General features: G+C 52.2%; 12 protein-coding genes across 12 annotated transcripts; 9 read left to right on the top strand and 3 right to left on the bottom strand.

Annotated features, from left to right (window-relative positions):
* Positions 1-1,192: 1,192 nt before the first annotated feature.
* BO66DRAFT_403140 (2EXR domain-containing protein) lies at positions 1,193-2,062 on the top strand (the record flags this gene model as incomplete). The annotated part of the gene is made up of 1 exon (XM_025648849.1): positions 1,193-2,062. The coding sequence occupies one exon, from the start codon at positions 1,193-1,195 to the stop codon at positions 2,060-2,062; it is 870 nt and encodes a 289-aa protein (XP_025502235.1).
* A 745-nt stretch (positions 2,063-2,807) lies between these two features.
* BO66DRAFT_377758 (F-box protein) lies at positions 2,808-4,717 on the top strand (the record flags this gene model as incomplete). Its single annotated transcript, XM_025645770.1, has 4 exons — positions 2,808-2,846; positions 2,911-2,921; positions 2,978-3,793; positions 3,866-4,717. Exons 1-4 carry the CDS (start codon positions 2,843-2,845, stop codon positions 4,715-4,717), a joined length of 1,683 nt encoding a protein of 560 aa, XP_025502234.1. The 5' UTR covers positions 2,808-2,842.
* An 864-nt stretch (positions 4,718-5,581) lies between these two features.
* On the top strand, positions 5,582-6,984 carry BO66DRAFT_421666 (zinc-dependent alcohol dehydrogenase family protein; the record flags this gene model as incomplete). Its single annotated transcript, XM_025649982.1, has 3 exons — positions 5,582-5,975; positions 6,038-6,427; positions 6,490-6,984. The coding sequence occupies exons 1-3, from the start codon at positions 5,814-5,816 to the stop codon at positions 6,982-6,984; spliced, it is 1,047 nt and encodes a 348-aa protein (XP_025502233.1). The 5' UTR covers positions 5,582-5,813.
* A 183-nt stretch (positions 6,985-7,167) lies between these two features.
* BO66DRAFT_440327 (uncharacterized protein) lies at positions 7,168-11,073 on the bottom strand (the record flags this gene model as incomplete). The annotated part of the gene is made up of 14 exons (XM_025651244.1): positions 7,168-7,496; positions 7,559-7,650; positions 7,705-7,822; positions 7,890-8,106; positions 8,166-8,224; positions 8,282-8,366; positions 8,478-8,841; positions 8,903-8,929; positions 8,979-9,154; positions 9,207-9,385; positions 9,443-9,498; positions 9,551-10,047; positions 10,104-10,156; positions 10,209-11,073. 14 exons carry the CDS (start codon positions 11,071-11,073, stop codon positions 7,168-7,170), a joined length of 3,117 nt encoding a protein of 1,038 aa, XP_025502232.1.
* Positions 11,074-11,958: 885 nt separating this feature from the next.
* On the top strand, positions 11,959-14,417 carry BO66DRAFT_280179 (uncharacterized protein; the record flags this gene model as incomplete). The annotated part of the gene is made up of 3 exons (XM_025643058.1): positions 11,959-12,086; positions 12,134-14,021; positions 14,163-14,417. Coding segments are annotated over 3 exons (2,271 nt in total), but the record flags the coding sequence as incomplete, so codon positions are not given.
* A 2,187-nt stretch (positions 14,418-16,604) lies between these two features.
* BO66DRAFT_430046 (uncharacterized protein) lies at positions 16,605-17,204 on the top strand (the record flags this gene model as incomplete). Its single annotated transcript, XM_025650499.1, has 1 exon — positions 16,605-17,204. The coding sequence occupies one exon, from the start codon at positions 16,605-16,607 to the stop codon at positions 17,202-17,204; it is 600 nt and encodes a 199-aa protein (XP_025502230.1).
* Positions 17,205-17,420: 216 nt separating this feature from the next.
* BO66DRAFT_377747 (Zn(II)2Cys6 transcription factor) lies at positions 17,421-19,176 on the bottom strand (the record flags this gene model as incomplete). Its single annotated transcript, XM_025645769.1, has 2 exons — positions 19,106-19,176; positions 17,421-19,041 (listed from the first exon to the last, which is right to left on the bottom strand). The coding sequence occupies exons 1-2, from the start codon at positions 19,165-19,167 to the stop codon at positions 17,421-17,423; spliced, it is 1,683 nt and encodes a 560-aa protein (XP_025502229.1). The 5' UTR covers positions 19,168-19,176.
* Positions 19,177-19,542: 366 nt separating this feature from the next.
* Positions 19,543-20,616, bottom strand: BO66DRAFT_393186 (uncharacterized protein). Its single transcript, XM_025647698.1, has 3 exons — positions 20,426-20,616; positions 20,062-20,329; positions 19,543-20,004 (listed from the first exon to the last, which is right to left on the bottom strand). The coding sequence occupies exons 1-3, from the start codon at positions 20,507-20,509 to the stop codon at positions 19,895-19,897; spliced, it is 462 nt and encodes a 153-aa protein (XP_025502228.1). The 5' UTR covers positions 20,510-20,616; the 3' UTR covers positions 19,543-19,894.
* Positions 20,617-21,489: 873 nt separating this feature from the next.
* On the top strand, positions 21,490-22,654 carry BO66DRAFT_440323 (uncharacterized protein; the record flags this gene model as incomplete). The annotated part of the gene is made up of 4 exons (XM_025651243.1): positions 21,490-21,800; positions 21,849-22,009; positions 22,064-22,184; positions 22,240-22,654. 4 exons carry the CDS (start codon positions 21,490-21,492, stop codon positions 22,652-22,654), a joined length of 1,008 nt encoding a protein of 335 aa, XP_025502227.1.
* An 876-nt stretch (positions 22,655-23,530) lies between these two features.
* On the top strand, positions 23,531-24,335 carry BO66DRAFT_455564 (uncharacterized protein; the record flags this gene model as incomplete). Its single annotated transcript, XM_025652100.1, has 2 exons — positions 23,531-24,177; positions 24,278-24,335. The coding sequence occupies 2 exons, from the start codon at positions 23,531-23,533 to the stop codon at positions 24,333-24,335; spliced, it is 705 nt and encodes a 234-aa protein (XP_025502226.1).
* A 427-nt stretch (positions 24,336-24,762) lies between these two features.
* On the top strand, positions 24,763-25,200 carry BO66DRAFT_403131 (uncharacterized protein; the record flags this gene model as incomplete). Its single annotated transcript, XM_025648848.1, has 1 exon — positions 24,763-25,200. The coding sequence occupies one exon, from the start codon at positions 24,763-24,765 to the stop codon at positions 25,198-25,200; it is 438 nt and encodes a 145-aa protein (XP_025502225.1).
* An 802-nt stretch (positions 25,201-26,002) lies between these two features.
* BO66DRAFT_421663 (peroxidase family protein) lies at positions 26,003-27,162 on the top strand (the record flags this gene model as incomplete). Its single annotated transcript, XM_025649981.1, has 5 exons — positions 26,003-26,108; positions 26,181-26,373; positions 26,428-26,475; positions 26,538-26,809; positions 26,879-27,162. 5 exons carry the CDS (start codon positions 26,003-26,005, stop codon positions 27,052-27,054), a joined length of 795 nt encoding a protein of 264 aa, XP_025502224.1. The 3' UTR covers positions 27,055-27,162.
* Positions 27,163-27,206: the final 44 nt, after the last annotated feature.

Here is a 27,206-nt window from a genome sequence, read left to right as displayed (position 1 = left end):
CGTCTGCCTGTCTATCTATCTGTGGCCAGTTGATCTGGATGCAAATTAACCCAGTTCGTGTCTACTAGTCTCTTTGGCCACTAATGCAACAGTACTTCATAAAAAGTGTTGAACCTACAACACAATCCACTTCCAGACTTGGATCCCGATACTGTAGCACAGATTTTGGTATCTGGTAGCGCTATAAGAATACAGTCTGTAGCTATATTGAAGAACAACGATTTATTTACAAGGCCTTGCAACTTCCCGCTTTGCTGTGTAAAGAAAAGCTATAATTCTAGAGCAGTTTTGAGTACTTCTAGAAGGTTCAAAGCAACTTCAGATGGCCCCTCGAGATGTCGCTTTGCTCGATATTAGGCCCAACTGCTAAGGCGTTGCGGTACGGACCGAGCAGATGCCTGGACCAGGCGACACCTGACTCTTCATCAAGGCAATAAAAGCATTCAATAGGAGACAGGCCTAGGCTACAACCTTTCTGACAACTACGAGTAGTTCCAACGTCCTGCTCTTACGTGGCAACCAAAGCTTCCACTTTAGCGTGCTCCTACAAGGTTCAACGCATATCTACTACAATGATCCTCTCTATCTTGAATGGATCGACTGTTAGGCCTCGCAGCGGAAGAACAGGATATCTATGCCGTACGAGACGAATGGCTGCCTGCAGCAGGCTCTTAGAGATCCAACTAGTATTCCTTTCTTGAGAACATTTCAGATCAGGGTAACAAGTTTGTGCTTGACCGCGCGAGCGGAATGGTTGGATTTCAGCCAGGGAAGGATTCATATGAGGGCAAATCTCCAGTCCAGAGAAGCCAAGTCTCTCAGTTGTCCACTCAAAGCATCGGGACACGTGATTTTCAAGCACTTTAGGGAGTTGATGAAGGCATTCACTCGAAGCAGCCTTTGACCAGCAGAAAAGGTTTGCCAATTCCATACCTTCGCTGCCTGCAGGCAACCGCACCTATCCTCCTCAAACTCGACCACCTTCTTTCAACCCCGTCATCCTCTGTTAACACAGCCATTCTTTTTCGATCAAGTAATCTTGTCCCACATCAACCAATCTCTTTCCTCGTAACTCCCATCGTCTACCATCACATTCTGATCGGTTGCCGTCCTTCGATTCTCTTTCGCACCTATCCTCCATCCTTGCTACAAAAGCCATTCCTCCACCGCTGTCAAACCGTGTTCAACAACAATGGCGACCTCAGAATTCCCTTCCTTCCCGCGCCTTCCTCCGGAGATCCGGCTCATGATCTGGAACGCTGCTCTCCCCGGCCCGATCCACAACCCTCTATTCTTCTGGAGGACAGTCGAAGTGATAAAACACAGGCTGGACGACAAGTATGACGACTACGACAACTGGGTCCCTGACCTCATCGACCCAATCGAGATGGGCATCTTCTCGGTCGAGATCCCGCTCCTCGGAGTGAACAAAGAAGCCCACAAAGTAGCCCAAGAGTGGGTCCAACGCCAGTCTCCGAGTCTCAAAGTGGACGTGGACAACGACACCTACACTGAAGACCACAACAGGCTCGCAATGCGCCACTTCAATCCCCGCCGCGACATAGTGTTCTGCCCCGATGACAAATGGACGGACTTCCTGGGGGAGATGTGGAACATGTACTACGTCCTATCGATCGAAGGGCCTGGTCGATACCCCGAGCACGACAACATCATCCGACGCGTGGCGCTGCCCCAGCAGATGCTCATGGATCCTCGATTTGTTTCGCCCCCGAGGCTCTCCAGCAGGGGTGTCCAGCTGTGGTGCCGGAACCTGTATATTGTCGTCGACGCCCCCGCTGCACTGCGTGGGGTCGTCACCAACGGCCCGAACTGGGGGCTGGAGATTCTGGACGACTTCCCCCGCGCGTCCTGTACCAGACCGGGCGGATGGCGTATCACCGAGGGCTCTGCTGCGCATGGGGGGGCTGCCTATGAGAGTGCAAGGGAGCTGCTTGGAGAGATTGTGAAGTACAACTTTCCGGAGGAGGACTTTCGCGAATCGGCCTTGCGCGAATTCCCGATAGACTTCGAGATTCAGTTTGCCCGTGCGGTCGAGGGCTGAGCAAGGTTACGTGCGTGAGACAATGGAAGCGCTTCACTGGAGCTTGGAAACCGGCTTGGCTTTTGTCTCTGGTTTGCAACAGAGGATTTGGCTACCTAGTACTGGCTGTTTCTGGGAGCATGTTCATTTAGTCAAGAGGTTCTAGTGGCTAGTTGCGGGGGAAGAGTACTGGGACTAAGGTGCTTGATGTGTAATAGGCCATTTACTTCCAAGCTGGAATATGCACAGAATAGCTCATGAATGATCAATTCAAGTCTTTCTTTAAATGCACTCATACAGCAGTAGAATGTTAGCGCATTCTCCTCTCAGGACAACTCCAAGGGATTAGATCGTATAGATCTACAACATTTTAGGAACGGCATTGAGTGGATTGGCCACCGGACTCTCAACCTGTGGATTCAACTACGGGAAAACAACTTCGAATACTCAGGTTCTAGATCAGAACAGACACATATTGCCTCTAGCATGGGATGCTTGCGCAGAAATAGGACGTGAGGTTGATGCAAAATCCTTTGCAATCTCCCAGTCCAACGCTGCCTTAGTCACGTGTCGATTTACCACCGCTACTGACTGGTTAGCTGCACAGCCACACCGCCCCTCGTATTTGTGGGAGCGGAGTGCAGCCTAACTCCAGCCACACGGGAGCCTGGCCGAGACCCGGTTTCTGGCATCCAACTCAAATACCACTTCATCCACAACACACAACATATTCTTCTGTGCTGCACATCAAATCCATGGGACATATCATCAACCAATCTGACTAGATATTAAGCAAGCATAATGGGTATGTTCCCTCAAGAGCAACCTGCAAACAGGGAATTGAGTCGATAACTAATGACCCGCTACAGGATACTCCGAGGTACGGGGCGCATTCACCCTCATCTAGTACCAAAGCCAATTGACAATAATTGCCAGGCCTACTGCCATTTCTGCGGTGTCAGCTTCAACATCGGTCGTGCTCGCGATGTCGGAGAGCCCCACGTTGCCTCCTTTGGCAGCGACGATAGCCTCTCCATGGAGATCGAGGATCTAGATCTAGCCGAGTGTGCTAAGAAGGGTTGCGTTTTCGCTCTCAAATACCCATATCCCGGAGAGAAGGATGACGATCTAGAGGTTGATCCCGACTATCAGCCTGAGGAGTACGACGATGGAGCTGACGAGCCGTACGAATACGACTCAGATTATGAGTCAGATAAAGCCATGAGTCTCTCCGAAGACCATCACGATGACGATACTCAACAAGGCGAGACGACCACGACGGAGGATGAAGAGGAAGAATTGTACCGCGACTTCCTCTCCAACACACTCCGCACACTCAACCCAAGACACTACACCGGAGAACCCATCGGAGGCTTGGCCTATTCCAAAACCACCGGAACGAAAAAAGACATCCTGATTCCAATCACATTCTCCGAGCTCCCGGAAGACTGCAGCCCCGAGGACCTGGAACACATCCCCGCCCCGACGTGCGGCCAACCCAGCGCCTACCCCGGCTCGGCGATCTCCGTTGCCGAAATGCGCGGCTGCCGGACGGCCCAGTTCCTCGTGCATAAGTCGCAGACGGAGGGAACGTGGAAGCCCGATGGGCTGCACGAGAACTGGGAGACGGATGCGGAGTGGTTCATCTCCGGCGTATGTGACGGGATGCGATCGCGCGATTGCGGGTATCCGGATGTCTGGCCCGCGCGGGGTGGGGTCGAGACTGTGGCGGCGGACAATGTCAATTTCGGGGTAAGTAATTCGTGGTACAGTTTATCCAAGAGTAAACCCCTTGGAGGATAATCGCTAACCCACCCTCAACAGTCCATGGAACCCCACGAGCTTGCCATGCCGTTCCACCCGTGGTGCTTCGACATCTTCTCCCGCCAATCGAAACGGCACTTCAACAAGGTAAACGTCGACGGACTCATCAAATGGCGCGATGCCGAGTGCAGCTATGAAGAGTTCCATGAGTTTCCGCGGGCGGGTGATGTCCTCGAGTCGCAGGAGCAATGGTGGGATCATAAACCCGGCAGAGAGTATCTGGCTGCGAACCCGCTTTACGTGCCTGGCTTACCGGCGTTGCTCGTAGGGGCGACGAGTCAGGAGCAGGAGGTGGAGGTGAGTAATGCTACCTTCGAGAATGCGGAGCGAACTCACCCGGATACCTGCGTGGTCGACCACCTGAGCTCCCTCCCGCTGGACCTCCGTCTCCACATCATCAGCTTCCTCGACGCAGCAGACATCACGCGCCTCCGCGCGGCGTCGCGGGCATTTACGCACCTCCCCAACGGTGTCTGGTACCGCCTCGTCCGCGACGAGATGCCCTGGCTCTGGGAGGCGTGGAACGATTCAGAGATCGAGCACACGCCCTCGTGGTGGACGATGGTGAACGCGAACGAGGTCAAGTTTGTGAATGACACGCGGAATCACTACGCCAAGGTCTTGGGTGCCAAGCCGCCGGATCAGGTTGATCTGGTGGACCACCTGGTCCCGTGGCCTGCTGTGATGCCGGAGCAAGTGAGGCTGGAAAGGGCGAACACCGATTGGCACCGTGTTTTTACTCGGGTCAAGAGTCAGTGGGCTCGGTTGAAGGGGTTGCGGAACCGACGAAGGATTTGGGAGGATGTGGAGGAGATTATTCGTCGGATTGAGCGGTGTGAAGGTAGTGGTTGAGGATTCATATTCCATGTTGAGAATTTTGCTCTGTTGTATGTGTATCAAATCAAATATTTAGCGGTGAACTGCTCGCGTCTCTATTTCTTTTTCTCGTACATGAAAATATACTGCTATATATTAGCGTAGCTAGTGGTGCCGTCTAGCAAACAGCAGCTTCGTCTTCTTCACACTGTGGGCGGAAGTGGTTGCCACTCCAAGCACATACCACCTAAGAAACACTGACTTTTCTCCGAACATTTTCTCTAAGTGGTGTCGAGGATTCATTGCGCAACTGCTATACAGTTCTATCCTCCTGCGTTATTATATCATGTTTCTTTTGATGAAGCCAAACACAACATATGATACGTTAGACGCACTCAGCTAAGCACATACCCAAACTCTTCACACACGATCTCAATAACTCTATTACCCTGCAGATGTCAGGGCACGAGGCATCACGTGTTTGTGACTCTGAAGCATACCACGTGACTCTGTCTTTCCCGTTGCATGCTTCCTTCCGGGCAATGCATGTCCGTCTCTCAACCACTACTTTTGAGATGTCAGATTGAAGTATTTCCTTATAATTATTGAAGAGAACCCTGTATCTATATTACTGATAGCACCTTCTCGGCGATCAAAGGATCATGGTAAGTCCCCAAGGGACCAGCCTCAGCACTGGATAATCTCGTTTTGGAGAAGATTTCCGTAGATATATAGCAGTCAAAACCAGGCAAAACAAGAATTATTCTTCATCACCGCGAAACAAATACAAAGATTGCAATGAATCCGCATCACTAACACAGCTGAACTCAAGCAATGACCTGCCTCCCCCTTAGATGAAAAATCGAGATCTGATTTAATTACGTAGTAACCCAGAATCCAGACTTCGGTATCCCACCGCAGAATCCCGTCTCCACTTCCCCGCCAAGCCCTCATACAATTGGCCCAAATTTGTCAGCCCCGCCGCCCTGCATGAATCTCCATGATTTCATAATCTGGGCGAGCAGATCTCGGTATCCCAGATCCGGAGAGTATATTTTACCCTTGAAGACCTCTACCATCTCTTCACTCCTCACAACTACCACATCATCTTCCCGGTAAAACAACCACAAAAATGCCCCCCCAAACCAACAACCAATGGATCATCCGCCACTTCGGCAACACCTTCGACAGCCTGGAGCGCACCAGCTCCCCGATCCCGCAAGTCGGCGAGTACGACGTCCTGGTCAAGATCGAGGCGGTCTCGCTCAACTACCGTGACGCCAGTATCCCCATGGTCTGTCCTTTCCTTCCCCCTCCCCACTCCACAGAAGAAGCCCAACTAATTTCCCGGAAAAGAACCAATACCCCTTCCCCAGCAAGCCCGACCTAATCCCCTGCTCCGACGGGGCGGGAACCGTCATCCAGACCGGCAGCAAAGTCACCGCCTTCCGAGCAGGCGACCGTATCACCTCGCTCTTCTTCGCCGCCCATCTCTTCGGCGATCTCACCGCGGCCGCTCAGCAGACCGGGCTGGGCGGGTTCTTGGATGGGTGTTTGCAGCAGTACCGCGTCTTCCATGAGATGAGTCTCGTGCATGCGCCGAGGAATCTGAGTCCGGTGGAGAGTGCGACCCTGCCCTGTGCGGCGTTGACGGCGTGGAATGCCCTGTACGGGGTCAAGCCGCTCCGGCCGGGGCAGACGGTTCTCGTGCAGGGGACCGGTGGGGTTTCTGTCTTTGCGTTGCAGGTGTGTTTACCTCTCCCTTTTGCTTTTACCGTATGTTGGGGTAAGACTGATCTGCTGGGTAGTTCGCTAAAGCGGCTGGTGCGACGGTGATCGCCACGACTTCTTCGAACGCGAAGGCGCAGCGACTCAAGGAGTTGGGCGCGGACCATGTGATCAACTACCGCGAGGATGCGAACTGGGGCGAGACGGCGCGGAAGCTGACGCGCCACGGTGTCGATCATGTGGTTGAGGTCGGCGGCCCGAATACCGTCCGCCAGAGTCTGAAGTGCGTCAAGCTGGAGGGGGTGATTAGTGTCATCGGGTATATTGGCGGCACGAGCGGGGCCGAGGATGAGAAGCCCCCGCAGATCTTGGATACTTTGACGGGCGCGGCGATTGTCAGGGGTATCCAGATCGGAAGCAAGGAGCAGATGCTGGATATGATTCAGGCGATTGAGGCGAATGATATCAGGCCGGTGGTTGATGAGCGGGTCTTTGGGTTCGATGAAGCGCGTGAGGCGTACCAGTATCTGTGGGATCAGAAGCATTTCGGCAAGGTGGTTATCAAGGTTGATTAAACGAGAGGTTATGGGCGTGGAGCGGAACAGGGATCGACCGAGCATGTATTTGTAGCCTTAGATAGATCCAAAAAACAAATGATGTGGACATTGTATGGCGACAAAAATGATAATGCAGGTTGCGACCACTCGCTTGATTAGCAATGCTCCACTATCCCGCATAGCTCAATCCAAGCCAACAGATCAAGACGCCATCCCCTCTGCCAACTCTCGAGCCGTCATCTGAGCATGATCTAAAACAATGCGAGTTTCTTCCACCTTCTCCTTCACCTGATTAGCATGTCGAAGGTTCTGCCCCGCTTCAGAAACCTCGCCGTCGACCGTGACTGAAGCCCGCAGGTCCCGAGTGATGTTTGCAATCTCGTCGCGCAGCCTTTGGTCTAGTTGATCGAAGGTCTGATTCAATATGCGGTGATAGTCTTCAGCGATATTTGAGGCGAATTGCATGAAAAGCGTTGGAGATGAAAGAGAGCTGTTCATTGTTCCCTTGCGTCGGGAATCGCTTCCGGTACCTGCATCCACCGACTTGAAATTAGACTTTCGTCATTTTCATTGGCTGAGCTCGATCCCCTACCGTATTGCTCTTGGCAGATGTTATAGACTGGGCGCATGACACCCGCGATATAGGAACTGGAATGCCCGTGGATCGTGTCGGCTTTGACTTTTCTGTGAAGCTAATCAGCCAACATCGTTTGGACCACCTTGCACTAAAACCCATACTCCGTGGTATATACAAGATCATGGAAGGAACTGCGCACCGCTTCCTCCAAGCATCTTTGCCGGGTGCGGATATTCGAAAGCAGATTCTGCAGCGATTCTGGCGCGCGGTCCTGGTGTTCTGAAAGTTTGATCGTATCAGCAATCCACCTTTCATCTGCACTTTTGATTTCAACGTAATTGCTTACTTGCGATAGACTCGCAGACCTCCCTGAACAGACGCGAAAGTCCCTTCTCGAAGCCTTCCGCATGTCCCTCCAACTGGCTTAACACAACATCCCATGCGAGGGTTAGCCAATCACGTGCGGAGCCGAGAATCTCCTCATTCCAGCAACGGTAGGGCTGATTCCCCGTCTCGTGACTTCCATACTTGCGACAGAAGGCTGCGTATGTCATGTGATTCCACTTAACATGAGAGATTAACTCTTGGTATCAATGGTGCCTGGTACGTCTCTTTGACTTACTGAAGCCCACTCTCTGCTCGCAACGACCGCGCTATTGCACCAGACGTTTCGTGACTTTTCTGCATCATGTTCCTCGATTAGCGAAGTATTTGAAGCCAGTGAAGGTTCATACGCACGAATGAGTCGAATAATGTCACTAGTAAATAACTGTTCCAAAGTACCCTGCGCTCGGCGCACTTCTGAGTCCTGCGAGAGAATGTTCTACGCAAGTCAGCAACGGTCGTTCCCTTCTCAGGTCAGTGAAGCACACCAGTCCGTACGAATCGTGTGCTTTGAACGAAAATGGGGTTTCTTTAGTGAAAGTGATCGTACCCGTTGGAGGGTCGTTTCCGCCTCCACTAAGACACCACGCAGTAATTCGGCTCGGGCGACAGTGATGCCACTAGAGCCTGCCAACACCCATTGATTTATTGAACCTAGAAGCGCCGGAACATCATTTTTGAAGTAAGTGACTGTTGCCCGGAACTGCGCATCAGCAGGAACAGATTGGCAGTAGCGACGAAGCTCGGTGATTCCACTCAGCGCACGGTACCCATTAGCTTCCTTGATGTCGTTGAATCGATGATCAGCGTAAAGCTTGTTGCTAACACAGAATACCCGCGCATTGCTGCCCCAGGCGGCCAACAGAATGTCCGTGACTTGGGTGTTCCTTCTTGTGATGAGGAAACGATTCAACCTGAAAAGTGTTTAGTTGGCGGCTGCTGTTGCTTCTTAGAACAATAAGGTGTATCACTTACTCAAGCTGGAGGGCGTCTTTCTGATCGCTGTAATGATGTCAAACAATGGCGAGATTGTTCTGTTAGCTTTACACACCTTAGATCTGTCTCCTCAGCGGCGAGGCTTTGGCCTCTTCTTCCGCTCGCTCGTCGCCTCCGGGAGCGCGTCGACCTAATGCTACTCTCAAGACGCTCGATTCGGCTGTCCATATTGCGAATGCGTGCAGCATCATCAGTGGAAGAACTGCGCGCAGTCTCTTTTGCATCGACGTCCTGGCATTCTTCAGTCAGCTCATCATCCGATCTCTCTAAAGTAGACACCAACCTCTGAACGAGTGCACACAATGCGAATGGGTTGATCTCTTGCACAACGTTGGATAATGTCGCCGATCGACTGGTCGGTGGTACAACGGAGTATGGAGCTGACGATGAACACTTCGTCGCAACTGTGACGGAGATACCTCTCTGTCGCCCGGACTCGAGCATAGTTCAGGTCGCGGAAGCCTAAGGATGTCAATGTCTGAAAGTTCGCAAACGAATAAGAGAAATGTGTTGTAGTACCTGGAAGATCGGCCAAGACCAAGCCAGTGCGCAAGACAGGCGACCGCAAATAAACCCTACCACGTCATTAGCCACATGCCGCAAGATCTTGTATCAGCCTTTCCAAACCTGATCAGCTTTACAAAGGGCCACAACGCTGGTCGCTTGCTATCTTTGGAGTCTGCCATGAGACTGTCTAGCTGCTCCATGCATTCATCCGCATGCCGAGCTACCACGGAATAGCGAAGGTTGTCTCGCCCCCCCGGTCGGTGATCCAGTCCAGCCATGGCCCATTCCTGCAGGGTCGTTAAGATGGTCTCTACCGGCTCTTCCCCTTCCTTGGACAGAAACTCGAGGTCAAAGCCTTTTTGATGTGGGAAGAGAGACCGTAATGTCTCCCACGCTCTCAGCGCTGCGGCCTTGATGTCTTCCTTTTCTTCCGAAACTTGCACTTCGCGAAAGGCATCTGTGTAGTATTTCCGAACACTGGAAAGCAACTCCTCCAGTAGTTCACGAATCTCGCTCGTATCCATGAAGTCCGCTTCAACGGTATAGTTTTGCGGATGTTCGTCATTAATACTCCGGAATTCTGTAACCACAGTCGTGCAAGCAGCGCCGTCCCCACTCTGCGAACGTCAATCACCATAAACCAATGCTATTCCTGGTTGAGGACTTGACCTACCGACCGAGCCAGCCCTTCTTGGTAAAGAATGGAGTTTATTAGGCTGCTCTTGCCTGATGCGAGATAAGCCTTTCCTGTCTGAGGGTGGATGGATCCGATACTCACCCATTCCCGAGTCGCCGATGAAGCCCACAGTCCGCGTTGCCGGATATGCAAATCGACTCGCTTTGAGTGCTTGCTCATACAATTGATGCAACATTGTAGTTGAATCGCTCACCAAATCGCGTCTCCTCCCAAGCTGCTGCGCAAGGCCAGCGAGTTGACCTCTGATATTGCGTAGTACATTCTGAAGTTGAATATCGTATATTGGCGCTCGAGGGAGTTCCTCCTGGCGAACGTTGTAACGACATGGATCATCATCGTCGCCTTCGTCGTCATCTTCGTCGGAGTGACCGTGTTCCGAATCATCGTGAGTCGCGTTGTCATCACTATCGACAGTAGCATGGTCGGTAAAAACGAGCTCATGATGAATATTGTCAGAAGCATTGGCTGCAGTATGCTTTGAGCCTTCCAGATTCAGGTTTGTCAATTTGCTCTTAACATCTTCCAGAGGAGAGGCGGGGGTGCTTGCCCGCGACTGCTGATCCGGCCGGCGGGAGGAGGGTCCGGCAGGACTAGGAGTGGCATTGTGGAGGTCTCTGTAGGTTGTGGCGAGAGATTTGGGTGGCGGGCTCAAACCAAACACTCTTTGCGCCTGCTGAGTGAAGTCAACCGATGACTCTTCAGCTTCTTGGGGCTTAACATGTTCACTGAGACGCAGCGTCTCGAAAAGGGACTGTGCAGTTGGCGTGATCGAGCGCCGATCGCTTCCGCGGAGACGTGAGCTTGATTGGTCCACGGACGAGGTCGGAGTTATCGCACCTCCAGCGGATGAAGGACTGCATGAAAAGGTGAACTCGACTGATGGCAGGACTCGATCACGTTTGGGTGAAGGTGAGGGTGTTCTGGGATTGTCCGCGTTGCCATCCATGACGCCGTTATGTGCGCAAAGGAAACGTAGCCTGGAGAGTGGAGGTATGTTCTGAGAGATCCGTGGGCTATGACAGGCGTTCTTATCTGGAAGATCAAACGGAAAGGAACGGGGACTAAAGCTGTGGGCCGCATCTGTTGGTAGTCTGAGAATTATTAGTGGTGAAAGATGGCGCGAGTTGACTGCGCCGCCGGTGGAAATTCCGCAGCTATTTTTGCTTAGCCTGGCGCCAAATGACCGCGACAGTGCGCTCGGCCACTGCTAGACCAGAATGTCAATAAGGAAACCTCAGTTAGTGGAGAGTGTTTTGCCGACCTTGGTAGAATCTGGCAACAATAAGTAGCCATCCGAGTCAACCAGGCGCCGGTCCTTGCCGATTCATAAGGTTATGCCAGTACCACATTCCCATGGTTTCGAAGCCTAAGGCTGTGGCTTGGTCTGGAAATATAGGCTGTAAGGAAGCCTTCACATCCTAAACAATGACTGGTTGAACTTTAGGCAGTACACGAACGATCGTGAGGTGTCTGATTAACTGGTTCTAAATTGGTTACGGGGGAAGAGCTGAAGCGCAGACCTGACTGAACTAAAACGACCAGGGGGAGAGTCACCTGATGATGCAGCTAAGCACTATCTGCAAACTTACCCCTCATACAACATGCTTACTCTTTCCCCACCCATTCCTTGGTCCGTACGCAAATGATGCTCGTCAGACATGCAGTCGATAACATTTCCTGCAGTGAATTATGGACTCCAGGTTGGTGAAAACTCTGGCCATATTTCCGCCGAGTTCCACCTTCCTCCAGGTCAGTCCAGCCCCCCAACCGTCAGGACCAGTGTGACTAAAGCCAGGCTGCTATTTCAGTGCGACCTGAAACACCACCAAAGCCCTTTTCCACCATCCCATTTGCCCGAGATGACGACTACGTTGCCTGTGGCTCGATACTAGACGATATCCAAGCGAGGTGTGCAAGACCAGCATCGAGGACAGCGCTTGAGGGGCTGGGTGGTGTTGGGTAAGCTGTGAACCACGATCGCCTCATCGTCTGCTGACGTTCGAAAGGAAATCGCAATTAGCAATTGAATACTCCTATCGCGTGCGCGAAGAATCGCCTGATACGTGGGTTTTCTGGGTCCATGCTAGTAACGCATCACGTCTTGAGTTGAGCTACCGAGAGATCGCCGATCGTCTCGAGCTTCCTGGACGGCACGATGCTACTGCCAACGTCCTCCAGCTGGTAAACAACTGGCTTTATAATTCGAAGCACGGGAAATGGATTTTGATACTGGATAATCTGGATGATGAGGGTCTGCTTGAGGAGCCGTTGCAAAATGGCCAGACAAACGACGCTGGCAGCCAAACGAGCACACTGCAGAGGCCGTTGTTAGGACTGCTTCCTCGCTGTCCTCACGGGGCGATCATCTTCACCACGCGAAACAAGGCGGTGGCACTGAAATTAGTTAGCGAACGCGACATCCTCCATATCAACCCGATGGATGCACCATCCGCACTTGCCCTTCTACGCAAGAAGCTTAGCATCAACACGGCCGATGAGGAAGAAGCGGGAAAGCTTCTCGAAGCGCTCGAATTCATGCCACTGGCAATAATCCAAGCCTCTGCTTTCATGCGGTATCATGCTCCGAGGTACTCCATTGCGCGGTACTTGAAGGACTTCGAGAATAATAGTCGTATTCTGGACCACGAGGCTGCCCAGCCTCAACGGGATTATGAAGCAAGTAACTCCATTTTGAGAACGTGGCAGATATCTTTCGACTATATCCGACAGTCCAGACCAACCGCAGCAGACCTTCTGTCTCTGATGAGCTTCTTTGATCGGCAGGGAATACCGGAGGTCTTACTCAGAAGCACGCCACGAGCGCAGGAAGGAGATGACAACGTTACCCAAGCTGAGAATGAGTACGGAGTACCGAGGGAAACGGCTGATAGCGCCTTCGACTTCGAGCATGACATCCGTACGCTGAGAGAGTTCTCGTTCATCGCGATCAGGCGAGATCCCCAGATATTTGAGATGCACAGACTCGTCCAACTTGCTATAAAAGGGTGGCTGGAAAGGGAGGGCCTCGTGCCACGCTGGCAAGGCAGATCCATGAACAGCCTCGATCGCATTTTCCCATTCCAAGCCAAAGATCAGCCAAAGTACGAGTTTTTATACCCTCACCTCAAAAAAGCAGTCGCCGAAAGGCCAAGCTTACCAGTGTTGATGCCTAACTGGATCTCCCTGCTCATGAAAGGTGTGGCTCATGCGGCATATTGCATGGACTATAGGGACATGAAGCAGATGGCGTCAACGCTCAGAGAGGCAAGTGAACAGCTGTTCGGCTCGGGGAACCTGATGGCTACTTTTGTCAATGAGATGGAAGCTCTTGTCTTGCAGTACCAACAAAACCAGGAGAAGCTAGTAGCGCGCCATCTGCAAACTATCAAGGCATGTCAGGAGCTCGGTGGGGAAACCCATTACCTGACATTAGAGGCCATGGACTCACTCACAGATGTCTACCTCATGCAAGGTCGACTGCAACAAGCCGAAGAGCTAGGAGCCAAGGTACTTCAAAGTAGCCGACAAGTATACGGCTACACTCATCATGTGACAGTATCCGCTTCGAAGACTCTCCGACGAGTTTACATCAGACAGCGGAGATGGAGGCAGGCCGAGGAGCTAGCTTTGCAGGACATCCAGGTCGCGAAGGAATTGCTGGGTGATGAACATTCGAGAACCTTTGAGGCTGTCGAAGAGTTGGGACAACTGCACATGATGCAAGGCAAATGGTATGATGCCCAAAGTCTGCTGATGTCATTGGTGGAAGCAAAAAAGCGACTCCTAGGCAGCAGGGATCCGTCCACTCTAGGTTCGATGGGCCTGCTCGCAGAAGTGTACGAGGGTCAGGGTCGACTGGTAGAGGCGAAGAGACTGTATACCCATGTGCTTCAAGTCCAGAAGGAAGAGCATAGGGAGGACGAATCTCTCACAACCAGATACAGAGCAATTTTGCAACGCAAGCACGATGACTCAAACGAAACTACATCCATCTACCAACGAATTGTCAAGATTTTCCAGGGGCCTTTGCGTGAGCAAGTAATGGAGCTCATGGTTGCCCCATGGGCTCCAAAAACGACCAGCCTAACAGACCACTTGGGAGCGTTGTACTACAGCCAAAGGAAGTGGGAGGCTGCAGAGAAGGCTTTTCAAGAAGCCCTGACAACTCGGTTGGAGACCTTGGGAGAAGCACATCTTGATACGATTACTACTAGAGGAAACCTCGGGGCTGTATATATCGAACAAATGCGCTGGACAGACGCTGAAGGTGTGTTTGTGCGGAATCTTGACATGCTTTCCAACCAAAGCCCACGGTCGGAAGAAGGGCTCAGTGCCGAGATCAATGCTAGGATGAAGCTGGGAATCATTTGCGCTAAACAAGAGAGGTGGAAAGACGCAGACATCGAATTCAAGCAAGCTCTCGAGAGGAACAGTGAAAGCCAGCGACCTGGGGACGAGTATGCCCCAACTCTGTCAACCGCAATTGGGCTAGAAGCGCGACACTCCGGTGAGAAGCGATTGATGGATGCAGTAACACGGTTTATGGACTTCATCAACAGCCGGGAATTGATTCTCAGAGAAAAGCATCCACGAGCTGCCGTTGTCAGCAGAGAGCTCCTGGAGCTGATGGTCATAATGCTGAATGATCTGCAAACAGCACACGACCGGGAGGTCGCAACATTAGAGCTGATGAAACAGGCAGCTTCTGTCACAGCTTCTATCCAACTGATTCGAGTCCTTCAAAGTCTGTACACGGCACATTCCCCAGTCTTGGAGAAGGTCGGATCTATTATACAGACAATGGAAACGCTGATGAGTGAGCTGGATGCCAATCCTCAGGGAGAAAAATCTGAGGAATGGGGTTTCTACTTTGGTTGGTTGCTACTGGTTTCCATCCTCGTCGGCGGTCTTGCCTTCTTCCTCCGATAGGACTCCTGCCCGTAGTCCGGCAATTTCCTCTTCCGATAGTCATTACTGCCGGTTAAAAACCCTTGGGGTTTCATCATGTAAGAGAACTGTGTCCTACTCGCAACATCTCCGACTCGGCCCGTATAGTCAAGCCTCTTTGAGGAAGTCGGCATCTCTGCGTGCAGAGCTACACTTGGCACGGAACAGCATGTCTCTCCCTGCTTTACAGGATCCACCGCATATGACGATGCCGAACATCTGATAGAACCACACTCCATCGTCCCCACAGCAGTTCACTCTTTGTCTCCGCTTGCTACAAGCTTTCCTTCCGATGAGAAAATGCGATTCCAGTCGAGCTGATGATGGAGGACGCTTTGTTGTCATCAACTGTTACGCCCCTGGGGTCTTCCAGCCCAAAGGCAGCGCAAACGCTAGGGGCAGATAGCTGCGCCACGACCGTCACCAAGGCCCATCAACTCGGACCTCAACCCCTCGCTTTGTGGTAATGTTGACGACGACATGGCCAATTAGATGACTCTTTTGCCTCGATCTCCATTGAAAGCACACCACCTACAACCTTCCCTCTATTTCGTATCCCTGTACGGCAAGTACAAGTGAACCTTTTCAAGCGAGCCAGACCTTGTGATTGAAGTGCTGCTCTCCTCGCCTCCAATCATGCATGCCGGAACTACTTGACAGGAAAGATCTAACCGCCCGTTCTAGATGTACGTGATATCGCATGAAAGGGACTAGAATGCACACATATTCTCAAAAGGCTTGAGGATTCCCCAGGCAGCAGGGAGAGCCCGTGTGTCGGATGGTAGCTAGATTACCACTCTCCTGCTGACTCGGAACAAATCTGACTCTTGGGTTGTCTTGTGGCTTATTGATTCATTTCCTATTCTTTTCGCTCCCTTTTTCCACTTTCCTCTTCCACTTTCTTGCTTGTTGTTTTTCAACTATCACTTTTGAACAAGTCGACCGATTGATTCGATGCGCCAAATTTGATTTAAATTCTACTCAACACAAGGAAATGCCTTTATGTATCGATCCCTTTGGCTTATATAGAACCATAATGCCTAGTTCAAGAAAGCAAATTAATGACGCGAAACGCTTCCGAGTCCCACTATCTTTTCACGCTAGGCCAGTAGGGACCAGAAGATGTAGACTATACTTTATCTCCAGAAGGGAAATTGACAAGACGCACATACACTTCAACGCTCACTCATCAAGCCAACCAGCTACAGCCGCATGAAAAGTCCCGCAACCCTACGTGAATACGGTATCAACTTTGTATCTCGAAGATCCCCCTACCTTTCTAAAACCCTCCGCCACTACACCCCTCATGACTTCATAACAAAGAGCCCAAAAGCACAGCTGCAACAAGCGTAGATCTCCATCTCTTCCCCCTTCAACACAAATACATATAAAAGCCCAGTCTCAATCGTCCACACCTCAAACCAAAACACCATCACGCCCCAACCTTATCCAACAACCAACCCCAACCATCAATCCCAGAACACCCAAACCACAAACCACAAACCACAAACCACCACCCCCAACCCCACCATGGCGACTCCCACCCCCGCCTCGATTGAACCCTTCGTAACCCACGCCCTAACCTTCCACGCGCCCTTCGAACCGCCCAACCCCATTCCGCGAGGCAAACTGCCCCATTGGAACGTGTACGCCGTTCCGCATGGTGCCGGAACCTATAGCATCGAGGTGTGCTGGGTGCGGTGGACGGCGCCCGTCAACTGGGCGGAGCTGGCGCTGCCGGCGCTGAACCGGGGGTTCGAGTACATCCGCACGCTGTACCCGGACATGAAGCCGATGTGGGGGACGATCTCGATGCGCACGGCGGTGCGGCTGTACCGCGAGCGGGTGCGGGAGCAGCCGCACAGGGAGCTCGGGGACGTGCATCGCGCAGGGCTGCGCGTGGTGGATCAGTTCTGGCTGCAGGGAGTGCGCGAATGGCATCCTATCGAGGACCAGGCAATCTTGCGGTATTGGGAGAGCCTGATTCCGAGAAATGGGGACGGGGCCGAGGAGGAGGAAGAGGTTCGGCCGAGGATGAAGATGTGGGAGGAACGCATCGGGTTGCAGCCCGGGCTGAATGCTAATATTCGGTGGCGCTGGATGCCTGATTACTCTTCCTGGGATCGTTAGCTCTGCTTCGCTTTGTCCGGGGCTGGTTGATGAACTCACATCACAGACAGTAGACCTCCTTATTTAAAAAAAAAAAACATAAAATAGGAAAAGATACCCCAGAAAGGGCATATGAGAGTTATAATATACATTTTCAAAACCAAAGAACCGCTTTCGACGGTACTCCACGGATGTTGTACTTGAGTTTTGTGGTGATCCAGATAATAATTTATCGCGTCACAAATTCACATCATCGAGCAATCCCCACATGCGAACACACGGCCAGTGCTTGGCATTCTCGATCGCAGTCAAATCAGCAATCAAGATCTCATTCCGCCTTAGGGGTAGACAGTGTCGCTTCTCCTCAGCATCCACCCAATACGACACCCGCGCCGTCACCAGACCGTCGTCCTCCACAAATACCACTCCTCGGGGCCATGGCTCCGCCTTATCATAAATCGACTGCAACTCCTTCTTCATCCCTTCTTCCATAATGTCAGATGTCAGGGTGGCGCTCATGAACCCTTCCTCCGACCGCCAGGAGCGAATGGCCGCAACCCCCCGCGCGCGGACGCCGTAGTCCGGACATCGGAAGATGCTGATGATCAACGCTGGCATTATTGCCAGGTCAGCTGTGACGGCCGGATACTCGCCGCCAAATTTGGCCATTGCGTTTTCAGATGCGATGATCAGGGCTTCGCATTCGTGAGTCAGGCTCTCGGGCCACAATTCACTTTTGTAGTAGAGAGCCACCTTCGAGGCGAGGATGCCCTGTCGGCAACTGAGCTTGATCAACTCCGCTTCGCGTTGTCCTTTGTTGAGTTGAGATGTGCCATCTGCGCTGTCTGGATATTCCTGTGCACAAAATATCTCGAATTGGCAGAGAAATCGGTGAAAATATGAGAGCAACAGGAGTTGGCGGTGCTGTAGGGATGCGTAGTCTTCTCGAATGTAGTTATCCGATGCCTTGAGATAAAGCGCGGTAAAGAGGAAGTTAGCCTGGGTCAAAGGCTTCAATACCTGTTTTGCATGTCCCAGACTTTGAAAATGTTGCATGTACCTTTCGTACGGTTGTCCAAATACGAAGTGGCTGTCAAAGTCCAACGGGTTCTCGGTGCCATAAAAAACGGACGATTCCTGAAGCTTCAGAAACATCTCCACCACGCAGTTTTCCACCGAGAACCTGGGGCCGGATGGCCCACCGAAGACGGTCTCTTGGCTAAGCTCCAGCCCCGTAGTTTGCCGCTGGATCTTCATCACGTGTAGAATCTGCAGTCCCCCTTGGATGTGAAAATTAGCATGATTGCGATTCCCATGGAGTAGCTCGCAGATCACGAAGAGTAGACAGCAGACAAGGATAACCTCCTGCAGCTGGGGATCTTGTGACATGCGTCTTTTGTTCAACAGTGTGATCGCACGTCCAGACTGTTCAAGCGCAAACTGGTACCATGTATTCTGCAAATGCACAGTACTCTGTCCAGCGCGGGGAATACAGCCTGCGATCTCGTTGGCCTGGTTGACAGCCCCCAGAGCAATTACCGCGTGATAGATGGCGGGCTCTTGGTAGCAGAGGCGGAAGATCACCTGCTGCCACAGAGGTGAATCATAAAAGCCAACCAAGTGCTCTACCGATCTATGTTGAAAGAAAGACAGGCATCGGCGCTCGTCTGAGGTAGCCGTCCACTGCAGCTTGCGGTTCATGTCGGCGGGAATGGTGAAAACTGGAACAAGATTTCCAGTCTTACGTCGGCCACCCCCAGGAATAAGTCTGTGTACATCGTATCCGTCGCAAGCTCTACCAGAACTGGTGCAGTTGTTGCAGGCGATAGGTGTTTCATCGCACTTGACGCGACGAGCACTGTACAGTTCCAGTCTTAGTCACAGCTGACATGCACGGCGTGATACAGGAAATCATGAATTACCGACAAGTGCGACAACCCGTACGAGATCGTTTCGTTAAAGCTTTCTTACGTGGGTTGATCATGATGTTTTTGGTCTCGGTGTGTTGATTCGCCGGTCGATAGTTGTCAGAAGATTGAGGGACATCGTGTGCTTTTTAAAGCTGAGAGCCAAGGTTGTCCCAGAAAGAGGCCAAATAAGTGCATGCAGGGGGTATGGGCGGGTAGCCAATCAATGCAATACATGAGTAATTTAATATTATGCTGGAACTGCGCCATTGCTTGCCTAACGGAGACGACTGTAGTTAGTCATGGTTAGATCGAAGCTAACTTCAGGGTACAGAATTTGTATCGATAGCGATGCCACCCGATCGGACTGCAAAGATGCAACATACCTTTTACTATCAGCGCAAACGCTGCAACTACTGATTGTTCTATGGTTATTTTAGCAAACACAGACTCCATGTTCTATCACTCTGGGTTGGCTTCGTAGTTGGTGATGGGAGTTCCATACCGCGAAGGATTCGAGATCGGGTCTAACAAGTGGGGCAACGAAATCCAGACGACGCAGCCAATTATCGTCCACCAATTGGTCTGACAGTTGATCCACAATGGAACTCAATGTCATTGTTTTGTGAGGGGAAGATGTGGAAGTGCAGCTTCCGATCAGGTTCAAGGAATGATGCTTGGTAGAAATCTGACCGCGTCGAGTGTACCGGTCACCTTCACGTGATTAGAAAGCAGCCAGCTCCCGAACAGCATGCCGATGCATAGGTGCAGTGTAGCAGCTGGTGTGTATGCCAAGAGGTTGGCTTACGCCCGGGGGATATATCCATACGAGAAGCACATGAGGGTTGGGGCGAAATCATCTTGCCATTGCGTTGTATCCACACTATCGTGCAGTTCGTTCTCGAGCTGATAAACTTTGAAACAATAAGCTAAGGGATCTGGTATACTTGATGGGAGTATCATGAACGCACCGATCATTCTTGCATTGTTTGACTTATGCTGATGGAGAGCATAAAAGATCCGGTCAACGATGGGCTTGCCATAGACCTGCAGGAGTAGTTCTAGCCCGCAGCTTGGAGCGAATGTATTTTTGTAAGTCACAGCCCCCTCGAGATAAACCAAAATTGTTCGAAGGCGAGGGAATAGCCCCGTGGACACGGCGGTAATGGATTTGGCCTGATTATGCGGGATTCTTGTGGCCTTATGTTTCGAAGGTGAGCGCAACGATTGTAACAAGTCCTGATCCCTATCGTGTTAGATCATTCGACTAGCACATTGTCTTTGCAATAGAAGTCAACTCGAAAGCACTTATCTTGATCGAGAGAGCTCTCTTACTTTGCAGGCATGGACGTTGTTCAGACATTCCCGCCGAGAGTGCTGGTTCTTGTTGTCGTGCGAGATTAAGGATCGACTCGCCATAATATGGACTGATCGTCAGGGACAATTCAAGGACTGGATGAAGAGAAATAAAGGCTTGCCGCATGCATAGACAGAAAGATGGTTCCGAGAAAGCCTTGCATAGTGGGAATCAGAAATGTGGTGTTGTTCCGTACAAGTGTGTGCGGGTCGCACTGGAAAGAGTAGCTGCTATGTTGGGTCACGTGGCTGGGATACTGAGTTGTAGACACTCCTCCGTCCTCCTTCCATCTGCACCATCTGCACCATCCGTTCGAGGTCACCATTTCGTCCAGATCATACCCGGGCATTGGCACTCTGTCGACCACCAGTGGACCTTATTTTTCCCACGAATCTTCTCATCGTTCTCTCGGCAGACATTTCCCATCTTGTGATGCGCACAGATGATATGCCTCGCGATACGTGAGATGTGCTATAGCACCTGGACCGAGGGAACATGCGGAGCAGTGCCAGGGGACTTTGGTGAGTACAATCTGGTGGGCCTATCCGTGCATTATCAGGTGATCGAAATCTGACTGTCGATCAAAAGGTACCGACCGGGGTTGTCCTTGATTTCGCGCAAATCCTCATTAGTACCTGACGGTCAGAGCGCAGGCACGGTCTATATGCCGCCATATTCGGTCGCAACAGATCGCTGAACTCGCGCGATGCCATTGTGAATGTCTCCAATTGATCAATGTGGCATGTTGATGTCTACTGAAGGAACAAATCATTCACCCCGAGTCGTGGCCATAGCTGGTCCAGAACCTGAATTTTGTTGACTCGTCGATTGTGACAACCGACCACGACTGGTCTTCTTTGTTCACTTGGCCTTAGCTCGGTTCGTGCAATTTATACTTTCCGGGTCTCTTCCGCCCTGACCACATTTACTTTCTTTGTTGAAAAAAGGTCCCGACTGCAACCAACCCAACAATAAAACCAAACCATGGGTCTGCATCGTCCCTGCTTTGGTGTAGCCATTCAGCATCTGGTCAAATCTCACAATGGCTGCATCCTCGCGTCCGATAACGTCCCTTGTCTTGATGGACCTTTTTGGTGTACTGGGCGCTCTCATCATGATCCTGAGACTGTTTCTGCGCAAGTATCGGCACCAGCGGTTTGAAGCGGCCGACTACTGCACCGTTTTCTGTTTGGTGACGCTTCTTGCCTGCGTGAGTTTGCTCACTGCGATAAGCGTCATCACCTTGACTCGGGACGCACGCCTCCAAGCCCAACATTTCACAGATAAGTTGCTCGAAGAGCAGTTGCTGAAGAACAAAATGCTGGTGGCGCATCAAGCTATATTTCGTGCCTAGTAGGGTTCCTACGAAGTGGCTGACAGGGCGATTGCTGACAGTTCTAGTCTTTGGGGCCAGAAGGCCGTTGTTCTCCTGTTTATCTCGCGCGTCCTTGAGGGTCTCGCGTGGCCCTTCATCTTCGTTCGCATCAGCTGGGCAGTACTACTACTGAGTTTTGGGGGTGTGGAGCTTGAGATGTTCATGGTCTGTGATTACCGCAAGAAGAGTATGATTCCTGCTTTTGATTCGGATGTCGAGGTTACTAAGTGTGTTGTATCAGAGCCTTGCCTCGGACGTGTCGGAAACCTCGTCGCCTATATCCTGCTCAATGGCCTTACAGACCTGATGCTCATTGTGCTCCCTCTTCCATGGCTGGTTCGGGTGAAAAGACCCTGGCATCGGTAGATCCTCATCCCTCCCTAAGCCTTCCTTGAGACTCTCATCTAATCGATCTAGTCGCCTTCAACTCATCGCCCTTTTCTCGGTTGGCTTCCTCTGCATCATCGCAACCATCCTCCGCGCCCCCATCCACGGCGACACCCAAGACCTCGTCGGACAAGGCTACTGGACCGCCGTCGAGTTTATTGCCTCGGTTATCGTTGCCAACTTTCCCACGCTATACAGTCTACGCCGTGCAAGAAAGCCAGAGACCCCGATCTATCCCGACAACCCCTACCCAGCCCGACGTGGGGGCTCCAAGATTCGGTCTGCGACGAGCATCGAGCTGCAGGAGTCATTAGACATAGATCACCTGGATGCCGACCCACGGATGAGTGGGAAAATCACCAGTCAAGCGAGCAACGAGCCATTGTTCTTCAAGGATTCGGAGACGGAGAGTCTCCGGGTCGAGGGGCTTAGGTCTAGAGGTTAGGTCTTTGGGAACTTGAGTATGAGGCTTTGTGGCATACTGGCGTGAGGTCATTGGACAACGATGGTATTTTGGGTACAACCTGACGTAAATCTAGCGTATCGCGAATTGAACTTGGTGGAGGATATATACTTCGGGCATCGTTGCGTAGGGTACGTTACGCCTAGCCCTTTCTTTTTGGTGCCATATAAACTTGGAGCATAATACTCATTTTTGATCAAGATTACATATTCGAATTTTCATCGTGTCTAGCTACTTAATCTTAGGTTCCCTCGTTCGAAAGTGAGTAGCAGCTACTCTCGTCGTCGGTCGTGTTGTTCTACGACCTTGCTGTCCGGGCGCGATATGCCTCGTTGCCTTAGGGCTGTTGCTCCACTGTTAAGGCATTATACAGCGTCTGTCAATTTACGCCCGCGAATCGTCAATTATACGCTCACGACAGACCTTGAGAACATGCTCAGAGAAGACTAAGCACCTATTGAGACACAAAGTTAGACTATTCTGTCTGAGTACATTGTCACTGAAGCACGGATCAAGGACTAACCACTAAGTCTACTTGCAGTCGAACGCATCACAGCTATCGGTAAATACATTCGGATGCACACTGTCGAACAAACGAACCGGGGCACGTACTTAAGATTATCGTATCTCCATAAAGACATATCTGGAATCCCCAGCACCGAACATTCAAACGTCGACCACATTACCGAAAGTCTCCGCCACAAATCCCATCAACCGACGATCGTCACCCCAGATAAAGCCAACAACAGTGTATATAAGACCAGCCCTGGCAACACAAAGGCCCCTCCCCCTCTTCCTCCCATCCCCCACCCATCCCATTGTCCCAAACCTCTCAAAAGAAACCCCACCAGGACAACGATGCCCGTCGCCAAGAGATCACCGCCAAGTCGCTCTCCAAGCCCGACCCGACGACCGCCACCCCCATCGCCGCCACCACCCCCTCCAACCGCACCAGAACCCACCGCCAACGACAACGAAGCCAACAAAGAGAACGCCGCCCCAAAAGAAGAAGGCGAACTCTCCCCGGGACCGACGAACTACACGCTCGACGACTTCAGGTACCCCTCCTTCGAGGTGCTGCTGCACCCGATCGCCCCGCGGACGGAGACGGTGAACCTGATCTTCCCCCGGCCGGGCCCGTTCTGGCAGTGGGAGGACGCGGTGCAGGACCTGCTGGATTGCATCCGGGAGCAGCGGGAACTGCGGCCGCACGCGGCCCCCTTTGGCGGGTCGATCTACTGCGAGGGCCTGATCCGGTTCTTCATGGAGGTGCCCCCGGCGATCCCCGGGAGCGAGTCGTGCATCATGCAGTTCCATCATCGGGGCTACACGGTGTTCGACACCGAGTCGACGGAGGCGACGGCGGCGTGGATGAGCACGCTGCAGGTGAATCCGTCGTTTGAGGAGGAGTGGGCGGACGAGATTTTGCGGTTTCTGTTGGCGTGTGCGCAGCTTGCGGTGCGGAATGGGTGGGTTATGGATTATATGGAGAGCAAGAAGAGGGGGTAGGTTCTCTCCTTGTTTTCTTCTTGGGTATGGGGTATAGCATGTAAGATCAAAAATATTACATTATTTGATTCGTTAAATGTCTTTGTTCTATGGTAGAGTATTGGATCTTTTGGTGTGGAAGGCTGGGTGTGTGCTGGTGTATGTTCCTTTCTAATTGCTTTTATATGTCTCGAGCTGATCTCCCCCTCCCTCCTCTCCAGCGGTGCTGATACTGTCGAGTGGAATTAAATATCGGATAAAACCTACGCAGACAAGCACGACCAGTGTAAGGCTACAGAAATAACTCGAGACTAATTTCTTTGTCCCCCACGCCCTCAAATTCCAAGTGAACCGAAGAGTCTTTTGGGAATCGTGGCCCTACAACAAAGACCGAATCAATGAATTGTCAACACACAAAGCCCTACTTCCACTATACCGTAAGTCTCCACAAAAAGCCAAACAAACATGAATGTCACCATCGCCGAGTCCATCACCAAGCAACGCACTATATAAGCCCGACTCCAATCCACTCAACAATGACTTCAACCCCAACCCCCTCCCCCTCCCATACCCAATCTACCCCAACCCCGCCCACCACCAAAATGCAAGAAACCTACACCTTCGAACTAAGCACCATCACCCCCACCCAACAGGTGGTGATTGTCGCCCCGGAGACCCGCGAACTGGCCACCCAGACCTTCGACTGGGAGATCCTGGAGAACCGCCTGCGGGCCGTCTTCCAGAAGCTGCGGGAGATGCGGCCGCAGGCGCCGCTCTTCCACGGGATCATTCGCGCCTTCGAGCATGTGCGGTGCTATCGCGAGCTGGCCCCGGGGGAGACAGGCACTGGCCGAGCGGTGTATCGGTACGAGTTCGACGGAGAGCCCTCGCTGGACTGCGTGCTGGACATCGAGACCCTGTATTGCTGGTTGGTGCGGCTGCCGCGGGGTTGCCCGTTGAGGCTGGATGATTTCCCCTGTGCGACGATGGCGGCGCTGGCGTTGGAGGTGCGGTTTGGGGGCACGTCTTCGGTTGTGTAGTGTCGCCGTTGGCAGTCATTGCATGAGGCCGTGATAGCTAGGCTGTTCACTGCGCCCACGGGCAGGGGTGGATGGTTCCGCTCAGGTGGGCCTACTCCCCCACGTCCCATATCCGAGTTCTAATTACAATAAATACCGTTTTTTCATCAATTTTATATTCGTCTTTATACGTAACTATTCTGCTGCGGCAAATTGTCTGGGCGACTTATCTCACTGAGCCAAACCCTTCTTTCGAGCTTTGTAATCAATGTCGTCAACAGCAGTGTCACGGCTGGCTGGAATACGTCTAGGGCTCGTTCCGTCTGCATCCGACTACCCAACTAGATAGCCAGCACTGCCTCCAGGCACCCTCAAGAGAATACTGTGTTTCAGCAACGCATTGCATATCCAGGCATCAACCTACATCTGCACCTATAAGATCTCAGCATTTCCTGATTACCCTGGCAAACAAAGTTCCCCGCCCCACCAGTGCCGATCCGCAACAGCGTACTCGTACTCGTACTCTACACCGTTTTGAGCATCGCTTACCGCCATCAGCTCATTCGCGACAACCATGCAACTGCATTGTAACAGGCCCAACACTATTGGCGCATCCAATTTGTTGCCTTGTTTGGGATACTCTTTCATGATCCGAATGGTATGTACTGACCAGTGACCGCATCATTGCGAATGGTAAGCTCCAGGCTGAAACAATTGCTGTATGCACAGAGCCAGCGCAGATAAATACCCTGCTCTCCCTCTGCCTCTTGCTATATGTCCTCCTGGACAATCCATCAACACTGCAATGAAACAGTCACTCACCATGAAGCTCGCCCTTCCCATCACCCTCCTGCTAGGCCTCGCCAGCGCCCACCCCCACTACGGGGCGGCAGACATCTCCCACTGGCAACCAGCCGGAGCAGACGACTGTACGCCGCTCCCCAACCCAGCCACCAGCTAACCACTGGCATCCAACTGACAACACCCAAAACGGCAAACAGACCGCGGCCCCTGCCCAATGATGAACACGCTCGCAAACCACCACCTCCTGCCGCACGACGGCCGCAACATCACGCGCCCCCGCCTGATCGAGGCCCTAGGCGCCGCGTTGAACTTCACCTCCTCGCTCGCCACGCTCATGTTCGAGATGGCCATTGTCGTGAACCCGGAGCCGAACGCGAGCTACTTCACCCTGTAAGCCACCCATAAGCTCCGTACCACCTCCACTAACATTGCGCTGCCAAAAAGCGACCAACTCAACCAGCACAACATCCTCGAACACGACGCAAGTCTCAGGTCAGCATGGCCCCCTCCCTACACCCCCAAGTCAACCTTCCATTCCATTGACAAGTTACCAGTCGAAGCGACGCCTACTTCGGCAACAACCACATCTTCAACGCGAGCATCTTCGCCCAAACCCGGAAGTACTGGACGGGCCCCACCCTCGACGCCGCCATGCTGGCCAACGGCAAGCTGGCGCGGCAGGTCGAGTCCAAGGCGTTCAACCCGACGTACACGTTCACGGCCCGAACCCAGGAGTTCAGTTTGGGCGAGGTGGCGGCTCCCATTATCGCTTTCGGGGATATGGGGACGGGTCGGGTGAATCGCTCGCTGGTGGAGTATTTCTTTGGTATGTTACTCGCATTTTGGGTTCGGGGGGTTTATATTAGTGGTGCTAACAGGGTACTGCACTGGCTAGAGCATGAACGGTTGCCGGTTGAGTTGGGGTGGCACACCCGCGGAGAGGCGGTGGGTGTGGAGGAGGTGAATGCGGTGGCGGAGATGATAAGGAATGCGACGGGGTTGATTACACCGTCGGAGGTAGCGGTCGGGTCGGGGAAGAAGAGGGATTTGCATTCTGGGTGGCGGGGTTAGCTCTTCGTATCTTCAGGCTAGGGAGTGGAAGGTGAAAGGTGGTCGGAAATGTTGTAGCGGATATTTGAGAGAAGGAGAAATGGGTGCTTGTGAGCATGGGGGTAGTTTGTCTACTGAAACTAGAACCAAACAAGAAGAGATGTGTCTATAAG

The sequence above is a fragment of the Aspergillus aculeatinus genome, assembly GCF_003184765.1.
Source record: "Aspergillus aculeatinus CBS 121060 unplaced genomic scaffold BO66scaffold_35, whole genome shotgun sequence".
NCBI lineage: Eukaryota > Fungi > Ascomycota > Eurotiomycetes > Eurotiales > Aspergillaceae > Aspergillus > Aspergillus aculeatinus.
Note: the sequence above shows the minus strand (reverse complement) of the source record. Positions and strands in the feature narration are given on the sequence as shown.

Coding starts and splice junctions, on each gene's coding strand:
- BO66DRAFT_393186 (XM_025647698.1), bottom strand. CDS start 20,509: ATGGCGAGTCGATCCTTAATCTCGCACGACAACAAGAACCAGCACTCT. Junction 20,330..20,425: donor ACAACGTCCATGCCTGCAAA/GTAAGAGAGCTC, acceptor GATAGGGATCAG/GACTTGTTACAATCGTTGCG. Junction 20,005..20,061: donor AAACAATGCAAGAATGATCG/GTGCGTTCATGA, acceptor ATTGTTTCAAAG/TTTATCAGCTCGAGAACGAA.